At 34.9% G+C, this 13,123-nt stretch overlaps 1 protein-coding gene across 1 annotated transcript in view; it reads right to left on the reverse strand.

The window, feature by feature from the left end:
* The window catches only part of PPFIBP2 (PPFIA binding protein 2), an 82,872-nt gene extending 70,380 nt beyond the window's left edge, over window positions 1–12,492 (reverse strand). The window contains exon 1 of the mRNA XM_035891251.1: window positions 12,426–12,492. Within this exon, the coding sequence (XP_035747144.1) occupies window positions 12,426–12,492 (67 nt within the window). The remainder of the gene's footprint in view (window positions 1–12,425) is intronic.
* Window positions 12,493–13,123: the final 631 nt, after the last annotated feature.

Genomic DNA, 13,123 nt, shown 5'->3' on the forward strand with positions numbered 1-13,123 from the left:
TGGAAAACTCCATGCTAAATTTTTCTGTCTTTTTGATTTGCAAGTACTTTTCACACCAGAAAAGCAGACAGTATCCAAAGTTATTTCATAACCAGCTTTGGTAGCTACCTGCTCAGTGAACTGACAGTTTAGAATAGATATGGAATGGGAAAACTTAATGGAGCATTCTTTATGTTATTTGTATGAATTTCTATATACAGACAAGAGAGAAACAAACAAAAATCCACGCAATCCAAACAAAACTACACAAACTTTCAGGGCCATAACAAATACTACAGGTGTGAAATAAAAGCCGTAATCCTTAAGCTAAACACAGATTTAAAACAATTGTTCAGGAGTTCAGTTAATTATATTAGGTAGTTAGTTTATACAGCCAAATACACAGCCATACCATACAAACCACTGTAACTTGCTTGAGGACAGTATTGGTGACATCTTCCCTCACCATTCTAAATGCCTCACCTACATATCACATCTTGCCTCCATCCTTAGATTAGCATGGTTACAATGTTACAAGTAACATCTACCTTCTACAGAAAATAATTTTAAAATCTGTGGGAAATTCAGTGACAGTGAAAGTCACACATTTTGGCATGCCTTTATTTGATTTGCCTCTATCAAAATACTAGGAAAAAAACCATAAATGCACACTCTTTAATCTTGGCAAGTGAAAAAACTGTCACCCTTAAGAAACAGTTCCATAAAGGTAAAAATTCTCAAGTGCTGGAGCACAGGCAGGGCCAGACAGGAATTATATGTTATATGATTTCCCAAGACTGCACATACTCCATATGCGTGCTTCAGTTATCCCAGGCTCTTCAACTGACTGTTCGGACTGGCAGAATTCTAAGCATCCTCAAAGCCTCACATTTTACACAGCAGTGGAAGGTCATAACTTCTCAGAACTCTCAAGAACTGTGTCCATGTGTAAGGCACACGTGCCAAGTTTCCATAGTTGTAAGATTACAAGGTGGTCTTGAGGACAGTCCTGTCCTGTGTAAGGACATTTGGAAGGTGGTAACGTGCTTTTACTGGGAAAGAACATCAGCTTGACGTCTAGTGATTGAGACAAAGTCAATTTAAGAATTTTCAGGTTTTTTTTCTTACTGTTCCCTTTCCTGCCTCAAGTTCTCCTCCATTTAAGCTTGCATGAAATAAAAAATAAAGAAGCCAGAATACTTTTCTATTAACTGCTAACAAAAAGAGATGCAACAAATTAAAATCGTCAAAGACATCCTTATGGCAAACTCATATTCCCTGACCTACCTAACAACACACAGAAGTTGGCACATCTTATGACTTACCCCATACTTATGACTTACCCCATACTTATGACTGGGAGTTCATTTTGAGAATAAATAATACTGGATTTTAAACTGCAGAAGACAATAAAGATATTTCAAAATTTTCTTAGCTAATAATAGTAAACAGCACAGTATTTATTTGCTTACATAAATAAAGATATAATGATCTTACAAGTGAACTGTCTGTAAATTCTTCTATGCAATAGTTCTGTTAAACCTTGAAAGGAAAAACCATCTCTCTGATTAATACCAACTAAAGTGAAATGAAGGAAGTAAAAGATTGAAAGATTTCATTCATAATTTTAAATCTTTCAACTGAGGTTATTATCCAAGAAAGAAATTATGTATATATAATATGTATCAGTACTATTCATGATTTGTATTTAGACTTCAAGAAGCAGGCAATGGTGAGAGAAGAATGTACCCATGCCTGATACCTTCAGAAAGACAAACAAACCCCCAAACCGTATCTGTACCATTATCATGCCAAGAATACAGGGCATAAGATTTAGCTTTCAGCAATCAAAATTCCACTAATTTTAAGTCACCAGGTTCACAAATATTAAGCAAGAACTTAAAAGTGCTTTGATTTGCTGCATAGGGGCCAGAGTACTCAACAGAAGTTACAAAGCCCTCCAATGGGTAACTCACTGTGTCTGGAACAGGAACTACCCACAGATCTCAGTGCATCACTAAGAGAACATGACCCTTCACACCTCCCCATCAAATACACACATACACTTCTCCTCTGTGAAATTATTTTTAAACTGGTTTGCTGCGGGTTGCTACTGTAGTACCTTTTATTCTCCTGGCTGAAATGCAAAATGAAGAATTCCTCTGAACACAACAACTAATGCACTTTATACTAGGTAAAGAAATGCAGAAATGCAGAGGTCAACTCAGCATTTTAATTCAGAAAGCTTCCTGTTTTACTGCTTAAACGCAAATGAATCACAGGCTTGCTTCTCTTATTTGCTTTCCATGTAGTTTCATATTAAGTAGGATACAGGCTGCTCACCAGAAAGACAAGTACACACCCTGAAAAACAGAAGTAAAAGTGCATAGGAGCAAATAATTGCATTTCTTTGCATTAGTCTAAACCTTTTCACATCATCCTGCTGCAAAGAACATTAAGTTTTAGCACCAGACGATCCTTGCAGATTGATGCAAAAAAAGAGATGCCACAGTGCAAACAGAACACTATGTGTTACCAGTATACTCTACCATTAACAGCAATTAATTTGTCTGTAGCTTTATTATAGATAATGGAAGTGGTGAAGAATGTGGTTCAAGCACGAGAAATTTATACATACTCAGGAAAAATAAGTGCAATTTTGAACTCTTGCAAAAAGACTCATTTTGTATAGCCTTGAGCAAGTCACAGTCTTCCTGTGCCTCATTTTTTCCAGGGGTAAACAGGACACAGGAATCTTTTGTCATTATGTTTATAGAATACTCAACACCATGGTTTCCTAGTGCACTACTGGAACACAATCAATCATCACCAATGTCCACCTTAGAGGAGCAGGAAAAAAAGAAAGAAAGGGAAGAAAAAGTACTGGAACTAAGACATTCCAAGCAGCTCGATTCTGGCTTCCATGTACAGACAGTGGATGAAGGAGGTTAAACGTTGCTGCACTATATGTATATGGTAGAAAGAATAATAAAAGTAACAAAAAAAAGGAAAAAACTTTTAAGTTCGCATTTCCTACACCCTGACCATGCAAGCACATTTTTAGCTCAAAGTTCCTTGCAATTAGCTGAATGGCTTCAAAGAAACATGCCTTTTGGGCAAATACATAACTTATTCAGAAAACAGTACTACCAGTGGCCTGCAACAATAAGTTACTAAGCAGGAGTAAAGTAAGAAGCAGAAAGCCTTGCCAGTTTGAAAATCTACTCTCCTCAGCTTATATTGTATACATTCATTTATCATTCAACTTGTGTTGCTCTCAGCAGATCTCTCTCTTTTCCTTGCATCTTAACTTCAGATCCTCCAAGTTCATCCTTATTATCTAGGTATTTTCACTCTAAAACTGGCCGAGTTTCAGAAAAAAAAATTCTGGTAACACACGAGTCAACCATCAGTGGTTAAAAGAGATTGTCCTAAAACTGCTGACCCCTTTAGCCCAGAAAACAGCAAAACCCAACAAAAGCCCCACAACAAAACCCAAAAGCTACTTCTACGCTGGGGTAAGGATGACTTCCTATAAAGCTGAAATACTCAGGGGTAACAGTTTTGATATCTGACCAACAGTGGTTAGAATAAAATTACAAACATACATTTTCTCTGGCCTTTGAGTCAATCATTAAACTGCTAGAGAACTTTTTTTTACCTGAGTCTTACTCAATGAGCATATAGGTTGTCCAAGTTCTTCCTCTCTCCTTCAAGACTACAAAGTGTAATTTTCTTTGAAGCAGAAGTCTCTTTCTCTCCTGAAGATAGCGTTGAAAACATTAATTTATATAAACTAGTAGTAAGGTCTGGATGGGACATAATTCAGCCTCCTCGTTCCTAAGCCTTCTGTCAAAGGACTGAAGAGGTAGCTCACATAATCCTTTCTTCTAATACTGTAATGCAAAATACATCTCAAATGGTATGTTTTGAGTCATAGCTCATATTAGCTTCTCCTGAAGTCTCTGCTTTTAGATCTTTAACTACAGGGAACAGTAACTGTTAAGCTGGACTAGCAGGAAGCCCTAGGAAAAAATTTCCAAGCCTAGAAACATTAATGACCACATTCAGATGCAAGTTTCATGCAGCTTGGATGATTTTCAACTGAGCTTTATTCACAAGAACACATGGAAACCTTGAGACAATTTTCAAGAACTGTCTATAATTTCTTATGCAAATTGTCTATGTAATTAACTCAACCTTTTTCCTTTTACATGCTTATAGGCTCTAAGCTGTGATGTGCAGCACATTAGGTACTGTATACACAACTACAACAAAAAGATCTCTCCTATCCAGAAACACAAGCTAAGCAGCCTTACAGCTGGTGAAAAAAGGAAGATGGATTATGCAGCTATGATGGAGATGTGTATTTAGAGCCGGTGAAACCAGTAGTCTAATTAAAACAGTGTTGTGAGACAACAAATACATCTTTTAGTACAAAATCCATAATTGTAGTAAGAAGTAGTAATCTACTGCTAGCATGAATACTGTTTAATGAAAAAAAATTAATCTCTTTCAAAGAATAGGGAAAATAAGAGCATTCAGTTTGTGAGGAAATAAAGGCATCTTGTTTTATAAAAATTACAATTTTGATTTTTAAAAAGACTTCAAAATCAATTTCATTGCCTTAAAATAGGAAGTTGAGAAGCTATGATTTTGAATTTAAAGAAATCCTATGTTTCATAAAACTTGTTTAAATTTACATCTTAGATAACTGTTCACTGTTAAGCAACTCAGTGACTCGTACTGAAATCAGATCACATCATAGAAAACACAAAAGAACCTTTGTGTCTCAGATTTTTAATCCTACAGAGTTATGGCCATCATGGTTTAATTGCCTTTCTTTGCTACATACTGATTCTGCAGTTATTAACATTCCTGTTTCTTTTCCATCCTTTTTCAAAACTTAATACAAATACCTATGATGTATAGATTTTGTTTTGCATAAACAAAATGTGGTACTGCATTTTTGGTAAGTTCAGGTAGGTGTCTAGGTCATGACTATATTTTTGTTGTTTTATACTGACAGAACTGTTTATCTATAGTCAGAGATAAGGAATTTAAAGTAGCATATTCCAATTGCAAAGATTTCTCCATTTTGAATTAGTTTTAACTCTTATTTTCAAGAAAACTCCTAATTTTGTTGTTTTGCTGGAAAGGCAGGAACACGCGCAAGGGAACTAAAAGACCAAGTTGATCAGTAAATCACTGTTTTACTTGGACTTTCTAAGGACATTTTTGTCTTATACAAAACATTTTTAGACATCTATTTTTGTAAAAGATCATTAAGTGTTTCTAGAAAACAAGTTCTCAATGCTTTCAGCTCCATAATATTCTGTAGTACTGTCCTGTTTACAGAGGGAATCCATCTTTACTACAAACAAGATTGAGAGAGTCTTTTCTCTCTCTTGTGCTCAGACCCCCACTATCTGTGAGAAAATATACTTAGGATAGTGAAAGTATGGGAAGCATGTTTAGGGACAGTATCCCAAATAGCTAAAATGACCTCTTGCAAGGTTAAGCACTCAAAATTGAGGAAATTCCAAACTTCAGGTTGCTCTGGCAACCCTGGGTAAGGAATGAGTAGACAATGCTGCACATGTGCAATCATCATGCAAGTTGCCATGATTTTCACATGGTTTTAAAACACAGATCAAAACTGCACCTAAACAATTATGCAAGGTCTTAACTTGAAGGCTACGGCATATGTAAAGCCCCTACAAAATATAGTATCGAGTGGCTGTAATGGTGTAAGAGTGTGCGCAGTTTGTGAGGCCACAACTTAGATGTTGTTAACAAACCTGAAAGAAAGACCACAGATAGCTGATTTGAAAAATTGTGGATTAAATAAATTCTATTTAATGAACTGCTACATTTTTAAAGTTTTAAAAGATGTTAAATTGTTATAAAGCTGTTATTGTGGATGACATCTAAGGAATTAACTAATTAGCTTTTCTGAACTTCAGTATCTGAAGCTAAATGTCAGCATCCTACAAACTCTAAGAAGCGTTATAAACTAAAGATAAACATCAACTGCAAATTATAAACCCTAAATATTTGTGTTATGTTTTTCTATTTTCCCCTTTAATATCCAGGATGGTTAAAGGTCACATTTTTTTATCTTTTTTCCCCTCATAATATTCTTGACACATAATTTTTTGGAACTATTATGACAGGAAGATATATATTTCTTTATCAAAGACCTGATTTCAAGTAATTTATTATTTAATTTCCTTTTTCATATCTACATTGCTATAAGATCTATGCATAAATATGCTCTAGCTAATGATTTCAAAAAGCCACTATAGTATCTTTTATAGTACAACTTCACAAATGTTAAATTAATGCATAGTAGCAACAAGATAAAAAAGTGCTGTAGATAATTATTTTGTTCAGAAAAAAGTCTAAATTATTGATTGAAGAACAGAAAATAAAAAAGAAATACACTAATCATAACTGAAGCGCAGCCTATTAACACAATTACAATTTATTTAGAAAATACAAGAAAACCACTGCAGCTGTTGCTGTTCAATTACTCTGACCTATAATGAAAGAAATTGCTCATTATTTAAATTATTCTATTTCTCTCATCATTATTTCAACTATAGTCTGTGTCAGTTCAGTGCTCTAAAATGAAATTCTAAATACCTCTGTATTAAAATTATAAAAAGTTATACACCTTTACTATAGAAACTAAATTTTGAATTTGAAAACACTGTGAACCTTGAATAGGATGTAAGTGATAAAAATATAAAGCCATTTGGAAGTACACAAATTGAAAAAAAAAAAAAAGAAGCTATTCTCTAGTCATTCTACACAACCACAAGAGGTTCATACTGCCCATCAGCTGCATGTCACCCAGCGTGTATTTCAGATAAGACTCACCCACCCCACCCAACATACATCACAAAAAATAGGATTAAGTGCTCTCTTGTCTGGTCTGGACAATTTCAATCCCTTATGAAGAGAACAGAGTTGTCCATCATCTTCACTTAAAAGTACTGTGAGACTAGTCCTTACATTCTGAATGAATCTTGTGATGACTTATATGACTATCCATGGGTAAATGATGAGATCGCTAAGAAATATTTCGATTTCCTATTATTTGTGTAGGAACTCAGTGAAAACCTTATTCCACAAAACCTAAAATTCATCCAAAGGGGTTCAAATTAATGTGTTAGTATTTTTTTGTCCACTCCTGCATTTTTAATTCCGGTTCAAGTCACTTAACTAGAGGTGATTTAGTAATCTAACACATCCAGGAACATAGCATAGCTCTGGAACTTGAACTCTATTGTTTTCATAGTAAAATTATGCTGGGGAAGAACACTAACAGAACAAAAGAAATAAAAAACCCACCCCACCCCCCATAAACAGGTCCTCCTTCAAATTCTGGAAAATAGATCCCCTGAGGAAAATATATGAAACTTGGATTAAAATCTCGTTCATCTCTTAAGTATCATTTCCTCTAAAGGCTCCCTTTTCAGCAAGGGTGTGGGAAGTGATTCTGTTTGTAGCACACAGCCAAAGCAGTGAAATGAACACAAGTGTTCTGCCACCTCAAGAGAAGGGAATTTAAACATGCATACTTCTTGGACAACTTCTTGACAAACTTTTAAATTATCTCTATTTTTTAATCTTTCAGTTTAATCCGTTAATATCAGTACACACTCATGTGATAACACATTTAACTTTCTCATTTTTCAGTAAGGAATAATTGCAGGAGCTCTGGTTAAGAGGAAGCACAATAATTACACTGATTACTTGGTGAATTTGAAGAGTCTCTGGAGCTGCAGCAGACTGTAATATTGTGAGGGGAGTTTTTAGATCTTACAATTATGGGCATTATTCACAAAAGGAAGTAATAGATTTCCAGACTGTTGGCAGAGAGAGGCAGTTTGATATAAAAGTAAAATAAAAGTTATTTTAATTCATTAGGATATATTGCAAAGAAAAATAATAAAAATCAATAGTCCTATAAAAGAAACACGTTTTAATAAATGGGTACAAGCTGAATAAGAGGGAAAGTAATGACTTGGTCAAACCTCAGAGGGAAGCAACGCCAGTGTCATACACCTCAAAGAATTCATGGACAGATCTGACATATGGGTGCTTTCTTTACAGAAAGCCTCTGTTTGGAGTGCAAGTCATTCTAGCTAATGGATAAGTAATGTTCATTGACAATCACATTAGCCCTTTTTGCTATTTTAGTCAAATAAGGCTAACCATTTAGCATGCCTAATTTATATAGCTATGAGGGTGGGTTATCAGTACAGATGTACTGAAGCATAAAAGACTTAGGAACATTGACCTATCTGTCAAATTTGATCAAGCCCAATGAAATTCAATTTGTTAATCTTGCTTCACAATCCTACCCTCATGCACTCTAAACACCAATACATTTTGTATTGCGCTGAGATGCACAGTCTACAGTGAGACTTTTTATTTGGATTAATCAGAATCATGTATGAGCTATGTTAACATTTGGACTAAGGACATAACTTTTAAAATTAGAAGGCTAAAAGTAGGACCGCAAAACTGTCAATATTTGTAATATGTATTTACATGCTCAGTTCCTACCTTACAGGACAAGACCACAATCTAATATTTTAATAGTAACTACAGCTAATAAAAGACATCAGGACCGTTTTCTCATTAAACAGAGAGAATGCTGGGTTTGCATGCGTATATATACACATCTACTCAAGTTTAAAAAATAACCAATGCCAAGTTACACATCTCTGGACTTCTCACTTCTCTAAAAGAGTGATTAATGCTCATTTTGTGCCTAAAGCAAAGTATCTGAGGCCAAGAGAAGAACATAGTTCTCCTAGTACCCACTCAGGCCCCATTCCAAAGGAAACACCTTTTTCATCAGCTACTTAAGTTTCCAACAGGCATGAAGTTTAGCCTTAGTCTTTGAATCCAGTGCTGCCTAGAGATAACCACAGAATCTGGATACAGTGAACCAAAATACAACAAGCTCTGAAGAGTTGATTTTTTTACTGTTACCAGTCTACTCTAAGAGCAGCTACATTTGCACAGTTGATTTTTCCAATATTTGCATAATACAGTATATATAAATGTGCAGTTAAAAGACTCAGTTCTGTTTTGTTTCATGACAGTTCTCCAGCCCTCCTCCTGGAGTTTCCCACCTTATTTGTTCTCTCGCCATACGGGACAAGAGAACATTCCCATTTTCCAGTCCCTGGTCAAATTGCATACAGAAGCTTACTAGATTGAATTACAGAGAATCAAACTCGAATAATTACTATGTTCCTCAATTTGAGAAGAATTGGGATAATAACTGTATCCAAATGGCTCCAGCAGATATATCTGGTCCTTCAATCATACCAGAATATTCAAGAAACAGTTCTGGAACACACAGAACATTAGCTAGAGGAGAACAACCAGAATAGACTTAACTCAATCTGTCTTCAAATGTCTTATCTATTTCCAGTAATGGAAAATAAAAAATAAATAAATAAATAAGGTAAACAGCCTACACACCCAACTGAACTTTTATTTTATGTTATAACTAAAAATAAGTAAAGGAATAAAGCACTATTTTTTTTATTGATACAGGTAGATACAATTCCAAAATCATATGGGAAGTATTCAATTAACATTGATGAGACTTGACAGTTGCATTGTCTAGGAAATATCTTGGTTCTTTTACCATTAGATATCTTTACGTAAGCCTGTTTTCCTTTTCCATATTATATTGAATATCAGTGGACATTATACTAAAAATGTAATGTGAAATCATAAATTCAACTCTCTCGAAGCGGCAGCCAATTTGCTCGTGACCTATCCATGCACTGTGGAAACAAACTCTACATACCACTAGCATGCCTGAATGTCTTTGATTTAGAGCTTGGGCACCAACACCACTACAAAACAGCTGTGAATGGGACGTGCAATCTGCTGATTCACACAGAATATTTCTTCCATATTTTGCTTTGCTTCTCTGTATCACTGTCTCTGCTATCATGGCAACTAAGTGAGGAAGTAAAAGTTGATGTTGTTTGGGATCCTGGAACTGCTTGACTGTATTCCTTATTTATCAAGATTGAACCCTAAAATGTTATGAGCACAAACAATCTGAAAAGGGAGTAGGGAAAAGGAAAAGAATATCAAAACAAAAAAAAAAAAATCAAACTTTGCTTCCAACCTCAATTATTTTTCTAGCATAAAACTAGAAGTAGTATGTGATTTTCTTAGGCAGTCATATATTGCCATTTAATCAGTTTTGCCACATATTACAAGGCTATCTTTCCATACCATGGAAAAAATACCCAACACTAAACACCTACAGTCTTTCCCAGAACTAGACTCACCTCAGAGCTTCCATTCATGGCAATGCTACTGAGTAGCAATATTATGCTCTCAGTGGAAAAACCATACAACCTGTAAGTCTGCAGAACTTTCGTGAAGGGAATATGAAATGGCATCTTCACGTAAAACTAGATTTTTTTCTAAACAAAACATAGCACTGCTCAGATAAGCAAGGCGATAGACCTGTTTGTTGAATACATGGTCTTTTATTGCTCATAAGAGGAGATACTGAACAATTTGAGGTATGTTGGAAGCACGATCTATTAGCAGAAAAGATTGAAGCAGATGAAATCCTATGGAATGACAAACCTGAAAATCCTCAAAATCAAGTTTTCTAACCCTTTCCTTCAAATGAAAACATACCACAAAGCTCTGACAACTCCTGGAAGAAAGTGAGTGCCTAATCTGAAAATCAATTTAAATAGAATATGTCCATTTTTCTTTCTCTTGATTTTTCTGAAGAAAGGAATCATCACTGCATCCATGATATCACCAATGTGTGCTGGGCTGTGTATAGATCATCACAGAAGAGAGATATTGAGTTAAAATTTCCAGATGTATGCAGGTGATTTATGAGCACAGGTTCTATAGCATAATTAAAGGGACATGGGCTTTTATTATTACTTTGGCTGTTCTATAGCACTAGCCAGGATCATAACCCAAGGTTTGCAATGGCTAAGAAATTATTTCAGTTCCCTAGTTTATGAATTATGGTTTGGAAATTGCTTTTCTTGTTCTCTCTTTACACATGTGAGGGAAGTCCGATGCCTCTCTGTCTTTCTGTTTATGTGTTTTGTAAGAGGTGAAAAAATAAAATCCCAATTAACTTCTGTTAGCTAAAATCTTGTTTGAATAAGGTTTTGCATTCAGCAAAAAGAGAAGGTAATGTGTATCTAAATGTTCCTATTTGCCTGGAACTCATTCCATTTGTGTGAAAAGTTGTTTGTAGAGTTATACCTAGCACATATTCACATTTACATTTCTGTCTATCTTAGCAGTCTGTTAAAGCTTGCACATTTAGAATAAAGTGAAGACTCATATGTGGATGAGAAAAAAATTATGTAGAGATTCTTTAAACTAAAAATCCTGGATGATGGCTTCCTGCCTAATCATGGCTAGTCTGATGGTAATATTTGAAGCTCCATATTAGTCTCTGGATAGAAAGCTTTACAAGAAGAGCAGGAAGCAGCACAACTGCAGCAAGAAAAAGCTGATGTCATCTTCATCATTTGGGAAAAAAAAGAAGATGAAGGCACTTCATGGGTGTCACTATTTAAATTTATAAAGCTTTAGTGAATACTTTCTCATTGTGCACAAGTGAGATCATGGCCCTACCCAGATACTTCTTTTAGGAGCTCATACTGAATGTTGTGTGAGCACAAACCCCAAGGCTACAGAGTCCTAACCATATAAATTACCTTCTCTTCTTGGATGCTGTAATGTTGAGAGAAAATTTTTTAATTGCCTTACCATGAGAGCACCAAAAGACAGCAAATTCTATCTTGCATCATATGCCTTTCTAGTGGACAGCTGTGTAAAAAGAAATTCATAACTCCACATATGGATGTAAATGTCCACAAAAAGATATGCACTCATTAGGCTGTGAAGGTAATTAATAGCTAAGCTATTTTAAATATATACATCATAAATAAAGAAAATTATGTATATATTTTTACATATACATATTTATGTATATCTGTATGTGTGTGCGTGTAAAATACAGATATATACTATCCACCTAACTGGAAGCCTTGGTGAGAACTTTTTTCAAAGATGCACTGAAACAAAAAACTAATGTATAAAATATGGGATGTTACCACATGAATTAGGATGTGTTTAATGTACCATATAGCATTAGAGCAAAGTAAATCTCTCTTACTTCAATATTCACATGTCTGAGGTGGAATTGCAAGTTTTCTTCCTTTATTTTACCTTAAATTTTCTTCACATAACTGTTGAACCAGAGAAGTCTCTGTGTCACAGAGAACTTGATAAATTGAGAATAATAATTAAAAAGTAAAAAACCAAATAGGAAAATTTCAGGAGGGAAAAAGACAAACATAGTTAAATCTCAAAATAGTCTGGTATAAAATAAAGCATTATTATACCTGCAATGATGTCATCCATCTGCTCCAAAGCTGCTTCCAGCATATGACTAGCATCAGAAGCCATCATCTGTGATTTCTTCAGACCTTTACTCTTTCTACTGAAAAGACAGATGAAACCATGTGCATTACACTGAACCAGACCCGACAGAAAAATATGTCACTGTTACATTATAGTTTAAGGCACACAAGCAAAAGTCCACACTAGCAAAAATACAGCCTAGTAATATGAAAACTAAGAAAATTATTCCTATTCTTGATAGATGACTTGGAATTTCTGAGATTTTAATTCATCATTGATGTTTTTTTAAAGATATTTTACTAAAACAAGGAAATGGAGATTGAAACAAAACCAATGAATCTCAAATACTGGAAGCTTGAAAATTCCCCTACTCCTCACCCTTAACAACGGTTTCCTAGATTCAAAGTTCAGTGCATTTCAACCTTTTGAACTGTGGGGGAAAAGAGGATTGACTAGGTTTCAATGAAGGAATGAGCACATGGTGAACAACACATTTAACCTATAAGCAGAACTCTGTAGGACCTCTGCTTTTTGATTGCTGCATTAAGAGTAAAGACAAATCTGAAATATTTTTTACTGCTCCTTTCTATATTCCCATTCAATCTTTCTATCACTTCTTTCATGACACTGAAAATACAGTTCTTTCTGTTCCAGTAACCAAAATGCTTCAAGTATGAAG

This window comes from Egretta garzetta, unplaced genomic scaffold, assembly GCF_000687185.1.
Source record: "Egretta garzetta isolate BGI_Z169 unplaced genomic scaffold, ASM68718v1 scaffold573, whole genome shotgun sequence".
Taxonomy (NCBI): domain Eukaryota; kingdom Metazoa; phylum Chordata; class Aves; order Pelecaniformes; family Ardeidae; genus Egretta; species Egretta garzetta.